General features: G+C 41.2%; 1 protein-coding gene across 5 annotated transcripts in view; it reads left to right on the forward strand.

Annotated features, from left to right (window-relative positions):
* The window catches only part of ppip5k1b (diphosphoinositol pentakisphosphate kinase 1b), a 77,978-nt gene that overhangs the window by 49,490 nt on the left and 10,518 nt on the right, over positions 1–17,970 (forward strand). For 2 of the 5 annotated variants that reach the window (XM_034235909.1, XM_034235911.1), the window contains 8 exons: positions 1,651–1,778; positions 1,910–2,024; positions 3,774–3,887; positions 3,978–4,094; positions 4,872–5,012; positions 6,171–6,282; positions 9,584–9,727; positions 12,086–12,148. In XM_034235909.1, the coding sequence (XP_034091800.1) occupies positions 1,651–1,778; positions 1,910–2,024; positions 3,774–3,887; positions 3,978–4,094; positions 4,872–5,012; positions 6,171–6,282; positions 9,584–9,727; positions 12,086–12,148 (934 nt within the window). The remainder of the gene's footprint in view (positions 1–1,650; positions 1,779–1,909; positions 2,025–3,773; positions 3,888–3,977; positions 4,095–4,871; positions 5,013–6,170; positions 6,283–9,583; positions 9,728–12,085; positions 12,149–17,970) is intronic. The other 3 variants (XM_034235910.1, XM_034235912.1, XM_034235913.1) reach the window with 2 other exon arrangements.

Here is a 17,970-nt window from a genome sequence, read left to right on the forward strand (position 1 = left end):
ACACGTAGTTTACAGAGATGCTGTCTGAGAAACCAATGTGAGTTTGGAAAATTGCACAATGTAAATCTATTCTAGCAGACCTCAACAATGGAATTATAGTCAGTGGAAATGGCCATGACATGGGACCTTTAAAGTCAAGCTTCAGTTTAAGATTCACCCTGTAATAGAAACATGTGATGGAGCATTACTAACCGGACTCAGATGGTTTGTTTCACCAAAGCATCTAGGAGAGCTCCATTGGAAGCCATCTGGAAAGGGCCGGCACTTTCACAAATACTTGGCAGGTGATTGGATCAATTTGTCTATCACCTTCTATCATGGGCCACTTCTGATTGGTTAACAATGACTGGTACATTTAAAATCGCGATTTCGATTTAAAATCGATTAATCGTTTTTCTAAGCTCGAAAAGAGAGGGTATTCTGCTGTGCAATCTACCTAAGCTAAGCTGCTAATCTTTTGTTAAGGTAGTTATGACTTAACAGATGCATACATGGAGAAATATGAGTAAGAGTTAAAGTATTAATTCAGTTGAAAATAAAAGTGCATACCCTTTTGGCATGCCATGCAGCCTCGTAGCTGTACAGAGTCCAATATTCAAATGCAGTGGTGGTGTGTAACTAAGTTCATTTATTTAAGTACTGTAATTGAGTACAAATTAGAGAGACTTGTGCTTCACTTGAGTATTTTCTTACAGCTACTTTTAGCTTTTATTCTACTAGATTTTGTAAATGATCTTGTACATTTTGGAGCCAGGATAGCAAACAGTCATGTTGTAGTTGCCCTGCATAATATTGTCATGGCTCTAGTCTAGACTACTTCTTTACATGAGCACTTTGGTTCCCCTGCATCATTTTAAAACTCGGCTGGGTGACATGCTGTTTGATACTCACGGTACCTGTCACTGTAAATAGAGTTTGTAAACTGTACCCTGTACATTATGTTGTATGTCATCCTTATTGTTGTTCTGTTGTTTTCATGTTACATGTGTAACTAATGTCCTGCAGGTCACCCTTGAAAAAGAGATCTTTTGATCTCAAGGGGCTTTCACCTGGTTAAATAAAGGCTACAAACAAACAAACACTACTACTGAATTATTCTGTTAACTTGATGTTGTGTAAGAGTTGTATTCCAGAGAGCAAAACTAAGAGGGTGGAATTATGTACTTTAATTATCCAAAGGAGTCGGGGAATGTCAGGAATGTTAACAAATAGGTGACATTAGAGAATTGAACCAGACGGCGTCTTGCACATCATTTCAAGCTTTTATTGCCGTAGTGGTAATTCTGAACATAAAATCTAACCATATTGATCCCTGTGGAAAGAGTAACATATTGCACCAAAAGAAGGGAGTGTGACTCAGCAGAGAAAATACAAAAGTTCTATAAAGTATGCCCTTAAAAAGAGCTTTAATAGCGAAACACTCAATCAGTTGAATCGGCGAATGCAAGATCCAGTAGTGCTTCAGCATAACTTCACACAGTCACAGAAAACACATTTAGGCTGTTATGCATACATTTGTTTTCTGCATAAATGTGTCATTCCTAGCCTTCTGCTCTAAGATATGCTGAGTGAAGACTCCTTCTCATGACTAAGTAGGTATAAAAGAAGTCGATAAAAGTGTTGAAATGCTTTTTTTCTTTTTCATATCAGGAGTACGGCATCAGCAAAGCGGAGAAACTGGACATCGCTCAGGCTTACTGTGTTCCTCTGATGAAGAAGATCCAGCTGGACCTGCAGAGGACGCACGAGGACGAGGCCGTGAACAAGCTGCACCCTCTGTGAGACACACAAAGCACACACAAACATGTTTACATGTATATAGACTCAGCACGTATATATGCAGTGTGTGTTTGAGCTCTCTGGGGCTGTGTTGACTGATGAGTCTCATTTCTCTCCCGCTGGTCTTCAGGTATTCTCGTGGCGTGATGTCTCCGGGTCGTCACGTGCGCACACGCCTCTACTTCACCAGCGAGAGCCACGTGCACTCGCTGCTCAGCGTCTTCCGCTACGGAGGACTGCTGGATGTATGTCTGATCTCTCTGACTATTTAGTTTAAAGGTCACCTATTATGCAAAATCCACTTGTTCATGTCTCTTCTACATCACCATGTGTCCCCTCTGTGGAAAGAGACTCTGAAAGTTTCAGGAACAAAGATTCTCTCTCTTTTTGTCCTGATCCATTTATATAAAAACCTGTCTGAAAATGAGCTGATCAGATTTTGGCCACTTTATGATGTCATAACGATGTTTTGGCTTGTGTGACCATTAGCCAATCACCAACCAAGGTAACCCCCCCCCCCCCCACCTTATCACCTGAATCTCCTCCTAGAGCACCATTAGGCGCTTTCCCACCGGAGTACTTTTTGCAGTATAGTTCCGATATAGTTCCGAAAATGTGCGTTCACACCAAAAAGAGCCGGAACTAGAACTTAGTTAATGAGAACCTTTCCACCCCCTTTTCCGTCCCTGCTAGAGAGCAGGTACTTTCGTGGGAGAAAAAGGTTCCCATTTCTGATTGGGTGGGCGGATTGCAAACCACGCCCCGTAAAACTCCCCAAAACGTTTTGTGAAGCCGCCATTTTATTTTCCTCGCATTAGCATTATTAGCATTAGCCCAGCGCACAAACGGAGAGAGACTAACTTATGGCAACACAAAAGAAAACATGGGAGCGGTGGAGATGAGGAGGTGTCGGCGTTTCTGGCGATTTACTCAGAAGGCTTCAGTAGAAGCTGCTGGGAGTCCCAGCAGCTTCTACTGAAGACAGTCCCCAACTCCGGGGACTTCCGGCCGGGGACTTTGGGTGGCAGTATACGCCGTGAAGTGGTTTGCGGCCTGCCAGTTTGCCTAATCCTCCCTCAGCGACTCATTCCGGTGTGAACGCGATCTGCTCTCTATCTAAACTAAAGAGTTCTGATGAACTAACCCTAACCCTAAGTACGGCAAAGTACTTGGTGTGAAAGCGCCTAATGTGTTTTTCTTAACCAAATCTCTCTCAGAGGGGCGTGGGGAGGGGCTCCTTATTTTCATCTAAAGTAACAGACAGAGAATCAGCACTTTGGAAACAGGGCTGAAACAGAGGGGATTATGGGTAATGCTGCAATGATCTGTTTGGTGTTTGGAGCCAATCAGAGACATGTTCTGTATATATCTGAGACCTATAATATATTGATCAAAAACAGTATAATAGGAGACCTTTAAAGTAGCGATCTTGCTTCATCTTCCTGTGTCTGCTGATGATGATGGAGAAAACAATATATAAATGTCTATAAAAGACGGACACTTTTTTAAGTCTGTTAGCACAGATCTGGTGAATGGTACTGCATGTTAACACAATTTAGAAATATTATCATACACATTTTATTGCAGTCTTCAATAACTGTCCTAAAATCTATTGAAAATGAGTCATTAAAAAGCAACCTTTGTGTGATTACTTTTCTTTGTAACCTGCCGTGTCATACACCACTAACTCTACAGCAATGAGCTGCTATATGATAACATATCATTTGGCATTATAAATGTTGAGTCGTATACTTTATACACACATTTGCCAGATCATGATGTATATATATTAGAAGATTTGAATCCATATCATAATATTGATACAGCTACATTGCCTAACCTTAATGAATCCTAGATCTTTATCTTCTGTCAATCACAAATACAGATGTATGTTGTGTTTCGTGACTTTATTTGATATTTTCGTCGGTCTTGTTTGTGCTGTATGTCTCTTGTGATGTCGTCATGTGTTTACTGTCTTTGTGTTTTTGTTTGAGTGCCAGGATGAGAAGGACCAGCAGTGGAAACAGGCCATGGACTACCTGAGTGCCGTGACTGAACTCAACTACATGACGCAGATTGTCATCATGCTGTATGAAGACAACAACAAGGTGCAGAGAGCTGCAGCAAAAAGTCCCTCAGCATTCACACTACACTTCTGTATGGATGTCATCAAGTCTTTATGTCTGTGTTGTGAGCAGGACCCTTCCTCAGAGGAGCGTTTCCACGTTGAGATTCACTTCAGTCCAGGAGTCAAAGGGTGTGAGGATGAGGAGAACGTTCCTCTTGGCTTCGGTTTCCGCCCAGCCTCCTCTGAGGTGTGTGTTTCTGTGTGTTTGTCTTTTTCAGGGTTACACATATTTAGTGGCCCTTAATTAGCAATCTAAAGTAAATCATTAAATACATCCTAAAAGAGCAAATCACATGTCGTAGAATATCAGGATCCTTTCTAGTTTTGACAAGGGTTTGGACAAGTGCAGCATTTCCAACTTTTTCATATCAGCAGATGCAGAACACCTCACCTCTATAATTTAAGTTGGCCGCCTTTCCACCACTGCAACACTTTTAAGTTAATGTGTGTGTGGTCGTTTAAAATGTAAATACAATTTCTCCAGCGCTCCCAAGCTGGTTAAGTGTAAATGGCCACCAGTGGAGAGTTCCTTCTCGTTGCTTACATGTGCACGAAATGTTGTGCCCCATTATTTCATTTATAGATTTTATGCCTTTTTAATGAAAAAGTTAGTTTTAATTTTCAAAAGTGAGTTCTTTCCGGCACATTGACGACAAACCTTTAAACAACTTATTTTTGGAAATACATCCAAACATTTAAAGACGTTGCACGCTAAAAACATTACATCGGTCTGCAGGGAAAGATTATATATCCTACTTGTGTTTGTCGAAACATGCATTCGCCATGCGTAATCAAATCTCTATGTTCTGCCACACTGGTATGCAGGCCGGTACGTTGCGGTGACCTCTGTGTGAAGAAACATTCTCATGTACTACAGCTCGAGTGGTATTTGCATGTGTTTTTAATTTAATAGATAAGAACAGTGTTTAGACATCATGTCCTTCTCATGTTCTTTGATCAATAGAACCAAGACAAGAAGCCCAATCAGGGCAGTCTGGAGGATCTGTCCCAGGATCAGCTGGACCAGGCCCTTCCGCTCTCTGATCCAATCAACATCCAGAGAAAGTCTCCTATGATCCGCAACCGCAAGACAGGCTCCATGGAGGTACCAGACCGCAAAGTGTTTCAGATGTCCTGCTGATGCAACCACACTGGGTGTTTCGTTTGTATTATCCCACTTAGTAGTTTTAGTTTGGGGTTAATTGAGCAGTTTTTTGCTCTTCGATGTGCTGAATCGTAATGCATTCAGTTAGGAAACAATATATTTGCACTCTCTTGAGTAACACGATTATTAACTCAGAATGCAGAGAAACATTAAGAGAAGCTTTTAAACACTTAAAAGTTAGGGTAAGAATGGAGAAACCAGCTCGAGTGCGCTAGAATTTGAAAGTACGCAGCAGAAAAAAATCTTCCAGACTTCCTTACAGAGCTCCTCCTCCAACACACACGAACGCGCACATGACCAATGAGGGCACGAGATAAGTTTGTGCTCAGATGGAAGGCTGGCAGGCAGGTAGGCCATCCAGTTATTTTAGCCGGGCCGGCTCAGATGATTGGTCGTGCTTTTTACAGCGCCACGGCTTCCACAGATGACAATTTTTTATGTATTTATTGTCAAAGCATTTAATGTATTCATTGCTATCGGGATGTTAAGAGCATTCCATGGAATATAACAACAAGTGTTTCTGAAGTGAATTACCTACCCCACCTTTAAGAACTTGATTATTTGGAAGGTTTAATCCAGCACTGAGAAACCTATAGATTTTGTGAGTGCAACTGGACACAATGTCCTGCTTTTATATCAGATCACCATCTAAAATCAGGCAAGCATGTTGTTTCTGTTTAATTAACCCTGCAGAAACACATAGCATACAGCAGCTCAGGATGGGTCCTGAAATACCTGTACAAAGTCAACAAACTAATAAAATACCATCTGTTTTCACTCTAAAACAATATCTCCTCAGGTTTCAAAAATGTAACTAGCTTAACTGAACAGGTGGTGCATTCCTACGTCCATGAAATCAAGCTCTAAAGAAAATCAGAGTTTCTGTTTGGATTTAAAAGTAAATATATTTTTCCATGACAACTTCCTAACATTTCTGTAATAACAATCTCTTAAATTCAGAAAAATAGGGATTATATTTTATTTCTGAGCTGAATGCATTGCCCTTCAGAAGAAGTGTTAAAGGTTTTAAAGTAAATAGCGTTGTGTCCCTGAATTACTGTATCTGCCCTCTCAGTTTTAACCCCTGCTCTCCCTCAGGTCCTCTCTGAAACGTCTCCCAGCCAATCCTCTAAAGGCAGCATGTCTCACCGACTCTTCCCTTCGTCCTGTTCGCGCCAGTCTCCTGAGATCAAACCAGCCAGTGGCTTAGGTGGGAAACCCTGTGTGTGTGTGGGTGTGTGTGTGTTGGTGTGTGTGTGGGTGTGTAGTGTGTGTGTGTGTGTGTGGTGTGTGTGTGTGTGTGTGTGTGGTGTGTGTGTGTGTGTGTGTGTGTGGTGTGTGTGTGTGTGTGTGTGTGTGTGTGTGTGTGTGTGTGTTGTGTGTGTGTGTGTGTGTGTGTGTGTGTGTGTGTGTGTTGTGTGTGTGTGTGTGTTGTGTGTGTGTGTGTGTGTGATGTGTGTGTGTGTGTGTGTGTGTGTGTGTGTGTGTGTGTGTGTGTGGTTGTGTGTGTGTGTGTGGTGTGTGGTGTGTGTGTGTGTGTGTGTCCATTACTTGAAAAACTGCCCCTACTTTCCAGGCATCTAATATTTTCCAACACACGCCGTTTTGTTTCCAAAGTCTTTATATTTTGGTGGCCCATTACTGTAAATGTGGCCTATTGTTCCATTGTGTGTGGGGGGGGGGGGGGGGAGAAAGACACACTGACCTTACAGCACATTGTATCTCCAGCTGTTATCACTGATCCTCTCCTCATCACTTCTCCCACCCAAGTCTTCCAGTCTGTTTATCTTTCGGTCTGTTGTTCTTTCCCCTCCATAACACCCCTCCCTGTCTCTGTCACTTCTTTTTGTTTCCCGTCGGTCACATAGCTTTCACCCCAGGCTTAGCATAGCTGCAGACAAACAGGATCAGACTCCTAACTATGTAGGCGAGAGGTCAGCGGAGGGAGCTGCGTTCACAGCCAACCGCTGGCCTCTGCTGTCGCGTAGCGTTCAAAGACCGATATCAAGGCAGGACATTAAGTGACAACATAGGGAACATACTGAAGGTGTTTCTGTCTCCTGTTTCTAAAGGTTCGTCAAGTAAATCGTAAAACTTCTTAGGATCAAATCATAAGACTCTGTTCACGGATGTTTGCCATTGTTTATTATTAGAAATCACAATCCTTTATATAGGAAGTAACATATTTAGAGAATTGGCCTGCAGTCTAAGTGGTTATTGCTATTTAAACCTTAAATAGAAAACACATTATCTTAAAACTATGCTCTATTTTGCACCAAATATGCTGTTTAGACTTATTCCTCAATACGCAATAAACCCTTTAAATTCAGAAGTGTTTTAAAGGGGCTAAAATGCTTTCAAAAGTTCCAAATCGGCTGCATCAGATGTCTTCTTAAATTCCTCTCTTGGTCCCTGAAACTGATTTAACTTCCTAACAAATGTAACCCCTGTTAAGAACTCTTGTTTTGCTGTGTGATCGCTTTCCAAGAGCATGAAACCTTCAACAGCCTGCTAACACGTAGGTGACTCTTACACAAGCATGAGAGCCCGTCATCTAAATCAAGACCTGTGGAGAAAAGTGTGAGAACAGGGAGTCACTTTGTGGAAACTAAATCTGTGACAGGGAGAATTAAAGGTGGGGTAGGTAAGTTTGAGAAACCGGCTCGAGATACACTTGTTGTTATATTCCATGGAATGCTCTTAACATCCCGATAGCAATGAAAACATTAAATGCTTTGACAATAAATACATAAAAACACATCATCTGTGGAAGCCGTGGCGCTGTAAAAAGCACGACCAATCATCTGAGCCGGCCCGGCTAAAGTAACTGGATGGCCTACCTGCCTGTCAGCCTTCCATCTGGGCACAAACTTATCTCGTGCCCTCATTGGTCATGTGCGCGTTCGTGTGTGTTGGAGGAGGGGCTCTGTAAGGAAGTCTGAAGGAAGTGGCAGATTTTCTCCGGTTGTGTATTTTCAAATTCTAGCGCACTCGAGCCGGTTTCTCCATTCTTACCTACCCTACCTTTAATACTGTGTTTCTCAATCAGCAAATAGCTTTTTGTTCCGAGTGCAGAGTATCTCTTTTTATTTTTGCAATTAAGACATAAAACACTCAATTAAAAGTAATGGATATTTGGCAGAGGAAGCCCTTTCCAATCTAAAGTAAATACACTCTGATGCAATCACGTTCAATCACAAACATCAAGCAGACACGTTGCTTATCCTGTCACTCAATTATCACACGTCTGAACGCAGCCGTCACATCAAAGGAGCTCCGACTGAAGCTTATCTTGAGAGGAGACTGTCAGTGTGTAATGTATAGTGAGTGTGAGGCTGCTGAGTGATCACACACACACACACACACACACACACACACACACACACACACACACACACACACACACACACACACATACACACACACACACACACACACACACACACACACACACACAGGTCACTGACAGCAGCAGGTGTCAGAGACGACCTCTATTAGCGAGCTGCGTTAAATACCTTCGTACTGTATATAGAACAACGGGACTAGAGTCTTTTTTCTGCAATTCCAAAGATGATATCTCCTCCACTGCTTGGTCTATTAACTCAATATGAAATGATAAGTTCGTGAGGATTGGCTGTTTAGATTCAGAGGGTTTGTGCACAGTGGGGGTCTGAAACAATCCCATTTCCACTCTGCCTGTTCGTCACGCTGCGTTCTGCACACAAAACACACAGGCTCTGTTTTGACTTGTTCACTCACTCTTGCCTTTATTTACACATATGCACTCATACATGAACATGAACATGCAGAGAGGTGGTCTCTGTTGTGGAAACCTTGTCGTTTCCATGTCGTCATTTCCAGAAACAAACGGCAGCTTTTTGTTTCTGACTGTTCATGAATATTTTTAGTTGATCATAAACCAGTTCACAACAATATCAGTTAAAGTGGCAACGATGGCAACTTCCTGCCCCCGGGAGTTTCCACTGTGTTGGTTTTTGCCGCTGTCAAAAATAATTATGGATTGCTTCCTGTTTTCCTTAGAGCTACCAACAACACAGGACTAGTAGTAGGAAAAGTACTCGGATTTGTTTACATATTTGAACGCAGTAGTTTAAAAGTTCTCCATTTCTAGTAAAAGTCCTGAGTTCAAAATGTTATTCAAGTAACTTTTTAAATAACATTTTAAAAAGTATAATCAACAAATATTGTATATTGTTTGTACTACTGAGATTAGTAAGATTTATATTTCATATAAACATGTTATTCAAGTTAAGAGTAACAAGTCATTCAACGTTTCACATAAATGTAGTGAATTAATAAGTACAGTATCTCTCTCTCGTGCACTTCCTTTTTGAACTGTACACACACTAAGTTTGTCTTTGTTTGCTTTGTACAGCCCTTTGAGGCACTTCTTGTGATTTGGGGCTATAATACATTTGGATTTGATTTGAATAATGGCATGGTGTGTGATGTAAACTAACCTGCACCCCCCGGGCTCCTCCTCCTCACAGGCTCGCTCTGCTCCGGCCTCTTCAGCGCCTCGACCCTCGGGGTGTCCTGCAGCGCCCCCAACCTGCGGGACTACGTCCGCACGCACCACCTCCTCCACAGGAAGCCCCCCCTCTCCCCCGGCAGTCTGCCCATCGGCGTGTTCGGTATGTTCTCCCCTCCGTCCTCCTCCACCAGGCGGCTCTCTGTCCTTTTGAGAAGCTCTCCAAACTCTTTTTTTTACTTTTCACTCCTCAAGATTTAAGAGTCCTTTTGAGAAAGTCTTTGTTTTATTTTTAATTAAAGCTTCTTGCTCTCTTTTGCTCCCGACAATTTCAATCTGTTGCATCACATTTCTTAAGCGATTTGACTTCCCAGTGGCATGATGAGGGCACTGATTTGCCAGCAGAGTGATCGGCTGAGCATTGGACCGTGTTACGCTCCCCCCCCCCCCCGCCGTCCACTTGGGTTTGATTGTGTTGAAATGTTCTTTCTCTCTGTGCATGTTGTTTTGCAGTGCGTACTACCACATTCCCTCCATGGTAATTCGATTTCATAATCTACAGTAAAGTATATTTTGTGTCTGGAAGCCAGAAGTCTGCCATTAATTACAGGTTTAGGTAATCCTTACTTTAGGAAACTCAGCCTGTTATTTGGAACCGACCCAATAATCCACCTTTAAATAATCCCCAGTCGCATTCTCCCTCCCTTCCCTCCTCCCTCAGTGTCATGTTGGTTATGGTGAGTAAAAGCAAGATGTTTTTACAGCCACCAGGGGTCCTTATAGCAGCTGTAATTAGCCGAACACATGGACTGGATCTCTTTCTCATGGTCACAGCTGCTTTAGTTGTTGTAGTACTTTCACAAAATGAATGTAGCATCCTGAGGTTCAATCAGCAGCAGGTACATGTTTCTGATGCATAAACAAGCAGTGTTTTTCCCCAGCTGTGGGTTTTAAACACATAAATCTGAGTCACTCTGTTTCTCCACTGGGTGTCACTCTACCTCGGAGGCTACACACTGCCAGGAGCACACAGACTCTCGTGTCTTTCACATCAGGCTCTCTGAGAGGCAGGTGAGGGTTTAGACTGACGTCATCTCAGGGAAGCGAGAGCAGAACGACATTGTACTCGTTTTACGGGAAATGTGAAAGAAAGTGTTCTGGTTTGAACTCAGACCTTTAAACAGCCTGCAGTGTTGCTGGAGAGTTCAAATGCCCCTTCATCAACACCACTCATCATGTTTACAATGTCTCGTGGATTACAAACATTATAACGTCTATCAGCCATTGGTTTTTACCATTTTAGTTTACTCTTACTGCTCTCAAAGCATCTTTTGTGGTCGTCACAGGCAGCCGTTTTCAGCCAAAGAAGCTGTAAAAACCTGCTCTGCACCAAAAGGTAGGCAGATAATAGCTGATGAAACACAACAACATATTTTTCTAGGTCGACCCGGAAGTTAGCAAGGTTCCTTTACTAAAAGCAATGGGAATTTTCCATTGGATTTTGAAATATTGCAGAAAAATCTTTGGCAAACAAACTTCAAATGTTTGGTTCAGCAACATAATCTCCATTAAAAACTAACACCGCTTTAAAAAATAGTTCAAACTGAAATAGAGACCAGTTGCCATGTGTCACCCCCTCTGTTTCCCAGTTTAAATTCTGTCTCTTCATTTAAGGAACTGGTTGCCTAAAAAATAATTGAAAATGAAATGCCAGAATGAAATAGCCAACGTGATAAACAACCTTCATGACGGTCGCATGAAGTCCGCACCGCTATGCTTAAGACTTGTGATAACTTTCAGTAATCTCAATGAGCCCCTTGTAGGTTAAAAGCTTCGGACATGCTGACATATTTTATGTTGTATAACAAAATATGAGTAGGCTTGCATTAACCACAAGCCTTTCCGGGAATCTAATCAAAAACTAATTTAATAATGCTTACTAATTTCCGTTTGTTCTTCATCGAGTGCTAAAAGAAGGGCAATCTTTGACTTGATTTGCCAAAACATCGACAGGTTTGGTATAAATTAAACAACTGTGAGGGTATTTGAACAAAGCCAACTGGTCTGTAGCTTCATCTTAACCATCCAGACATAAATCCTCGCGTCCAACTCTCGGCATGAAAGTTGTATTTCCCAAAATATGGCACTAGTCAGCAGCCTAGGACGGGAAGATAGGGAGGTAGTGTCTCACAGACTGTTTCCTGTCACAGGGGGACGCCCCTTAGATTAAAGTCCATCGTCACTCCTCCTGCATGTCTACTATCCAGACAAAACACCAGTCCTCCTCCCCCTCCACAGCCTCTCCTCTCCCTCTCTCTGGTGGCCTATCTGTTCTTTGTTCATTCAGAGACGACCCTCACTTTCACGCATGTTGGTTGGCAGACAGACACTGATGGATCGACGGGCCAAATCTCTCATTCTGTTTCTCTCTCCTCTTTTTTTCTCCCATGTTAAAAACACTGGCACAACAGGCAGGTACCAGCAGTCCCAGTAACCCCAGTTACCTTTCTTATCTCCTCAGAGCTGTTCTCTATGCCGCCAGTAAAGAGATTTTCTGTGTCGTTTGCCAGGCATCCGACTAATGGTATGTCTGCTTTTTATTCAAGTTTTTTTTCGACACTCCTCCAGTTTTTCCTGTTATCTTGCATGACCCTTTTTTTTGTGGGAAAACATTTCCTGTGTTTTCAATTTTTTGGGGGTTAGACGTTTGGCTGCGTTAATTACATTAAACGTCTCAGAAATGAAATTTTGAAGAGTTTCTGTTTCACCACACGCCCTCGGTGTTTGTTGTACCTTGTGTTGTGTTTCGGCCCTCACCTCTAACACCACCTGCTCTGCCTGCTCTTGTTCAAATCGCCTCTGTGATCCTGCTGTTTCTCCACAGGATGAATATATCTCCTGCCTCTGATACGTTTCCACGTGCAGATAATCTGTGCACGCATCTTAAATATATCCTCATCTCCAATTTGAAATCATTCATTCTTTTAATTTCTTAGTCTGGGCAATGAAAGATACAGATTTGTATTTGACAGCATCATTGATTGATGTGGTCAAACAGACTCAGCAGTGAAGTCACGATGCACTGACACACCCTGCAGCAAGGTTACTCTGAGTCACTTTCCAACGGCATGAATGCGGAGATTCTCACAAAATCAGAAAGAAAAGCGTGTTTGATTTTGTTTCTTCATTCATTTGTTGTAGTCTTTGTATCCACACCCTACAAAAGGAGTCAATAAGAGATGGTGTGTTTTACTGCATTCAGTCGTCACTTTATTCAACAGTTTTTTGTATCGGACACATTTTGTATGCTTTACACTTTTATCTATTGTATTCATTAGGTGCTACTTTACAAGCAACTATTACTTTTGTAAATTCTGATTAAGTTTGATTAAGCTAAAACTATGAAGTGATTAGCCAATCTACAACAGATATATAAATCACCTGCTCCAATGTGAGCATTTGCTGCTTTTCTCAGTTTTATACCATTAGAAATGGATACATGAATCGATATTGGAGACCTAAAGTCATCATCTTAGAAATTGGGTGTTTTCAGGTATGCCAAAGGTCATTAAAACAATTAACTTATATAAAATACTCATTAGCTGCAGTATTATAATATACAGAAAAGGATTGGGCCACATGTGATTTCTTTTTTTTAGATCTGACCAGATCACATGGAGGACATTTTATATGGAGGACATTTCATGTCCCCCATATAAAAAATCTAATAATCCATGCCCAAAATGCTAAAACATGCACTTGTTGTGTTAAACATACTTGTCTTGAGACAAAATGTATATGAAGTTGTAGAAAAAGTGGTTTCAAAATATTATTTAAATTATCAAATAGCTCTCGAACATCCCCTAAAATGGCATTTTTCTCTTGTCCCCGCTTCTTGGTGACCAACTTGCATGTCAAATATAACATTTAAAATAGGGATTTTATCTACTTTTTTTGGTAATATTCTATTGATATATGTCTCTTGTAATGGTAAAATCTATTTGTTAAATCATAAACATATTTTAAATAACAGTAATCTTTTCAGTCTTAAAAGAGTGTGGCACTCTGACCCACTCAACCCTGTTACTCATATTATCAGAATAAAGCATATTAATTTCAAAGTTATCTTTCTTGCATTAGATATCCAAGTTTGTCCTTGCCTTGAAAGTAGCATTACATGCTACATCTAGCAATAATTCCTGAGGTTAAAGCTCAAATTAGCATTGATTTTCAACCCTGTTACTATAATTAGAGTAACAGGGGTAATTCTTCATTGGAAAATATACATTTGATGCCTAGCTGGGCAAATCACTTTTTTTGATGGTTTATTATCTGTTTTTCCTAAATACATAAAAAAAAAAATAATTGGTGTCTAAATTGTCCTCCAATTCTGGAATGACCCAAAAGCTGATTTTCAGAAAAAGACAGAATTGGGTTTAATGTCAAAACTCAAATGAAAACCACTCTTGGTCAGATCTATCTTAATGTCATGTTTATTTCCCCCTGTTGTTTGATGTGATAGTTGATGCTGTGTAAGGTAGAAAGGGCCAGCATTATCGACAGCTTCATTTGAGTGCTCCACACTTAATCTCTAACGGCCCGTCCACACAGCGGCGTGCGTTGAAAGCTTCACCATTCACTTTGAATGGGTTGACGTCACTTTTCGCCAAACTGCATTGTGGGAAGCGAAGTGGAGCGTGGCTGGCGTGGCTCGCTGCAAAAGTAGAGAAATGTTCAACTTTTGAAGCCTCGGCAGAAGCGTCAGCCAATCGAATCATATGCCAGTACAAGCTCTAGCCAATCAAACCGCTGCTTGTGTGTCAGGGGCGGGAGATTCATGTGATTGGTTGTTGGTCGAGTTTCAGGCACGCCCGCCGGCAAGCTTCAACGCACGCTACTGTGTGGACGGGCCGTTACACTGTCGAGTTAGTAACAAGTTGTTCTGTCTTCAGTGTCTTTGATTAAGTTTCATGTTTCTGTCCCTGGAGAATAGCGAAGTAGCTTGACACAAAGTCTTCCTCTGGTAACAGCAGGTGTTGGGATTTAACGAGTTACTCCTTTGATTTGTCAAAAGCTGCAGCATGATGAAATTCTCTTATTACTTTTGTGAGATGAGTTCTGAGGCCATTTCGTGCCACCACTGTGAATCAGAAGCTCGTCCCGCCGTCTTTTATAGATCGAGAAGGGGCAAAGAAGCTCGTCCCATTAGGATGTTTTCATATGACTGAATGCTATTAATGATTTAAGTCCCTGGCTCAGAGATATCCCAGCATGTGTTTACAGCCTGATTGGTGCTGAAAGAAAGCACTTGGAGCATCGGGATCATGTCAAGCAGAGTTTCTGTGGTTCAGAAATCTGATATGATGTTGACGAGATGACATGAGGAACATCGAGCTTCCTGAGAGAGATTGGGTCTTCAGGGAAGTCGCCCAATTCTCACTATCGTAGTCAAGCTTTGTCAAAAAGGCATGGTTTGATGCCATGGATCTTCAAGGCTTGTATTAGTCATACGTACATAGCTACAGTGTAGTTATGACGATGAAAATCTTAGGTCACAGGCTCCTCCAACAGTGCAACACAATAACACAGAAAAACAGCAAAAATAGTGCAAGTAAATACAAAAGAAGATCTTAATCTCAGATGCACAGAGCAGTCATCTGTTCAACTTTATACTCAGCCCTGCAAGGTCATAGTTTTTTCTATGCAATATTTGTTTTGAATTTTCTGTTTGAACTGTGTTATTGATGACTCTAGGACCCTCTGGTTCACATGTTTTCTGAAGTAGATCTGTGGCTTTTATGTCTTTGACTATTTTCTGAAACTAGGAGCGAGTGATCATGAATAGATTATTGACTTTTAACTGCTGCTGTTTTTTATTGACCGCAGCGAGCTTTAGTTTGAACTACGTGTGTTTTGAAATATAAATTGTTGGATTCATGTCAGTAGCTTGTTTGTGGATGAGTCATCAGGGTGTCCACGGGGTCTTAAAATGTATTACAAGTTGATCAATCAATTTAGCGAAAATTAAGGCTATTAAAAAGTGTTAAACGGCATTTTCCAAGGTATTACATTTTGTAGCTTGTTTTCAATAAGTATATAAATTGTCCAAAGAGGTTGTATTCTACAGTGTGCCTGAATGTAATCATTGCGTAGGTGTGTATTGTGATTCTGTGTAGTTTATTTATGGCATCCCGTTGGGTTTGACGTCATCTGAACAGGACATCGCACGCTCACTGCTTGATAGCGCGCGGAGGTCCGTTTACGCCGGTTGCTAAGCAACATCGTTATGGGGAAATGCAAGTCTGCGTCCAAATGTTTGGAAGATACGGAGGAAGGACAATCAATACTGTCTATAGTCAATGTGAGGTAAAGTGTGTCGCCAAGGTAACCGGTTAAAACTCGAAGTGGCGATGAGGTCTTAAAATGTATGGAAAGGGTCTTAAAAAAGGTCTTAAAAGGTTTTACATTTGACTTCAGGATTCCTGCATATACCCTGGTCATACCATTGTGCTTAGTCACAGTTGGTCTACTTCATAATGTACAATGGCTTATTACAATTATTTAAAGTTGCTTTAGATGAAAGCATCAGCTAACTGAAATGAAAGGAAAGATCAATACCTCGATCGATCGAGCCACAGACTGAAAGTGAATGAACTTTCTATAATTAATTTCTTGTCCTGAAGCCACACTGCTCTTTTGGCTCTATCACTCTTCATCTTATTGTGAAGTAAGTTTGACTAAAAAGACAAATGATTGGTTTTGGCTAGACTAGTTTGACTGAAATGTTCAATATAATCTGATGACTAAAAAAGACTCAAATGTCAACAGTTTTCGTTGACAAAAAGTAGACTAAAATAGTTAGTTTTCTTTGACTAAAGTAAGACTAAAATGCTCAGACTTTTAGTCGACTAAAACTTGACTAAATAAAAACAGGATGAAGGTGACTAAATATGACTAAAACTAACAAGGACATTTGACACAGGACTAAGGTTGCGTTCCAATAGTCCATTTAGCTTAGGAACCTTCCTAACGGAGTGAAATGACCCGGAAGTCCCTCAGTGGCAGCCATTATAAGTGCCGTTCCAATTCTCTAAATGAAAGGAAAGGAGGTTTCAAACTTCCTTTATAACCTCCTTTAGCTTAGGAACCACTGGACCTCCCTTGACGAAAGGAGAGGAGAAAATGCTGCCCCACAATGCATTGCAGCCGCAGCATTTGCCGTCACTCAACAGTCGGCCGTTCACGGAAACAACCGATTATGACCGAGAAATGATATCATGAAAGTTACGGTGCTTATTAAGCATTTTAAAACGTATGTGGTAAGTTGCCAAAGTGCTTTGTTTTGAACGTTCATCAGTATTATAATCAAAAAGAGAAATATGAACGTTAGTTTTTACTGAAATGATCAAATAAAGTCAACATCTCACAGTCTTTACTGAGCTGTGTGGGGTTTGTTCAACTTTTAAAAGATGTTTGAATGGTGATATACACAGTGATAGATGTTAAGGACTAACGTTTATAATAAATACATCTGTATTGATTTTAAGATCTTTTCATAGTTCATACGTATTGGGATCATTTGTATTAATGTGGACCGGAGGGAGAGGGTGACGAGCATAAGTTTCACTTTCATTTTTCATTTCAATTCCAACTTTGGTCATGAAGAATATGTTTCTCTGTTGTCTACTGAAGCCAGTCCCCAACTCCGGGGACTTCCGGCCGGGGACTTTGGGCGGCAGTATACGCCATGAAGTTCTTTGCGGCCTGCCAGTAAACCCAAAGCAGAAGAAGAAGAAGTGACGTCAGCGGCTTCATTTGCCTAATCCTCCCCCAGGGACTTATTCCGGTGTGAACGCCATCGGCTCTGTAGTTCATCAGAACTAAAGAGTTCTGATGAACTAAGTACAGCAAAGTACTTGGTGTGAAAGCGCCCATTGTGTTCTTTTTAACCACTCCCCCCCAGAGGGGCGTGGGGAGGGGCTCCTTATTTTCATCTAAAGTAACAGACAGAGAATCAGCACTTTTGAAACAGGGCTGAAACAGAGGGGATTATGGGTAATGCTGCAATGATCTGGTTGGTATTTGGAGCCAATCACTTCAGAGACATGTTTTGTATATATCTGAGAGCTATAATATATTGATGAAAAACAGTATCATAGGGGACCTTTAATGTGCAGCTGGAAATGTTATTTTGCCAGAGGGTGCAACACTTGCTTTGAAAGAAGGATGTTCCTTTTCTTCTGCATACAATACTTAAAGTCACAGTGAAACGTCAATCTTCAGTAATGTGAGTTATTACATAAGATAAGATGAGAGGTACTTTATTGATCCCACGTTCATGTTTGCGTTGCAGCAGCATAAAAAACAACAAAACAAGGCATTAAGTAGAAATGAAAGAGTAGAAAT

This window comes from Gymnodraco acuticeps, unplaced genomic scaffold (genome assembly GCF_902827175.1).
Source record: "Gymnodraco acuticeps unplaced genomic scaffold, fGymAcu1.1, whole genome shotgun sequence".
Taxonomy (NCBI): domain Eukaryota; kingdom Metazoa; phylum Chordata; class Actinopteri; order Perciformes; family Bathydraconidae; genus Gymnodraco; species Gymnodraco acuticeps.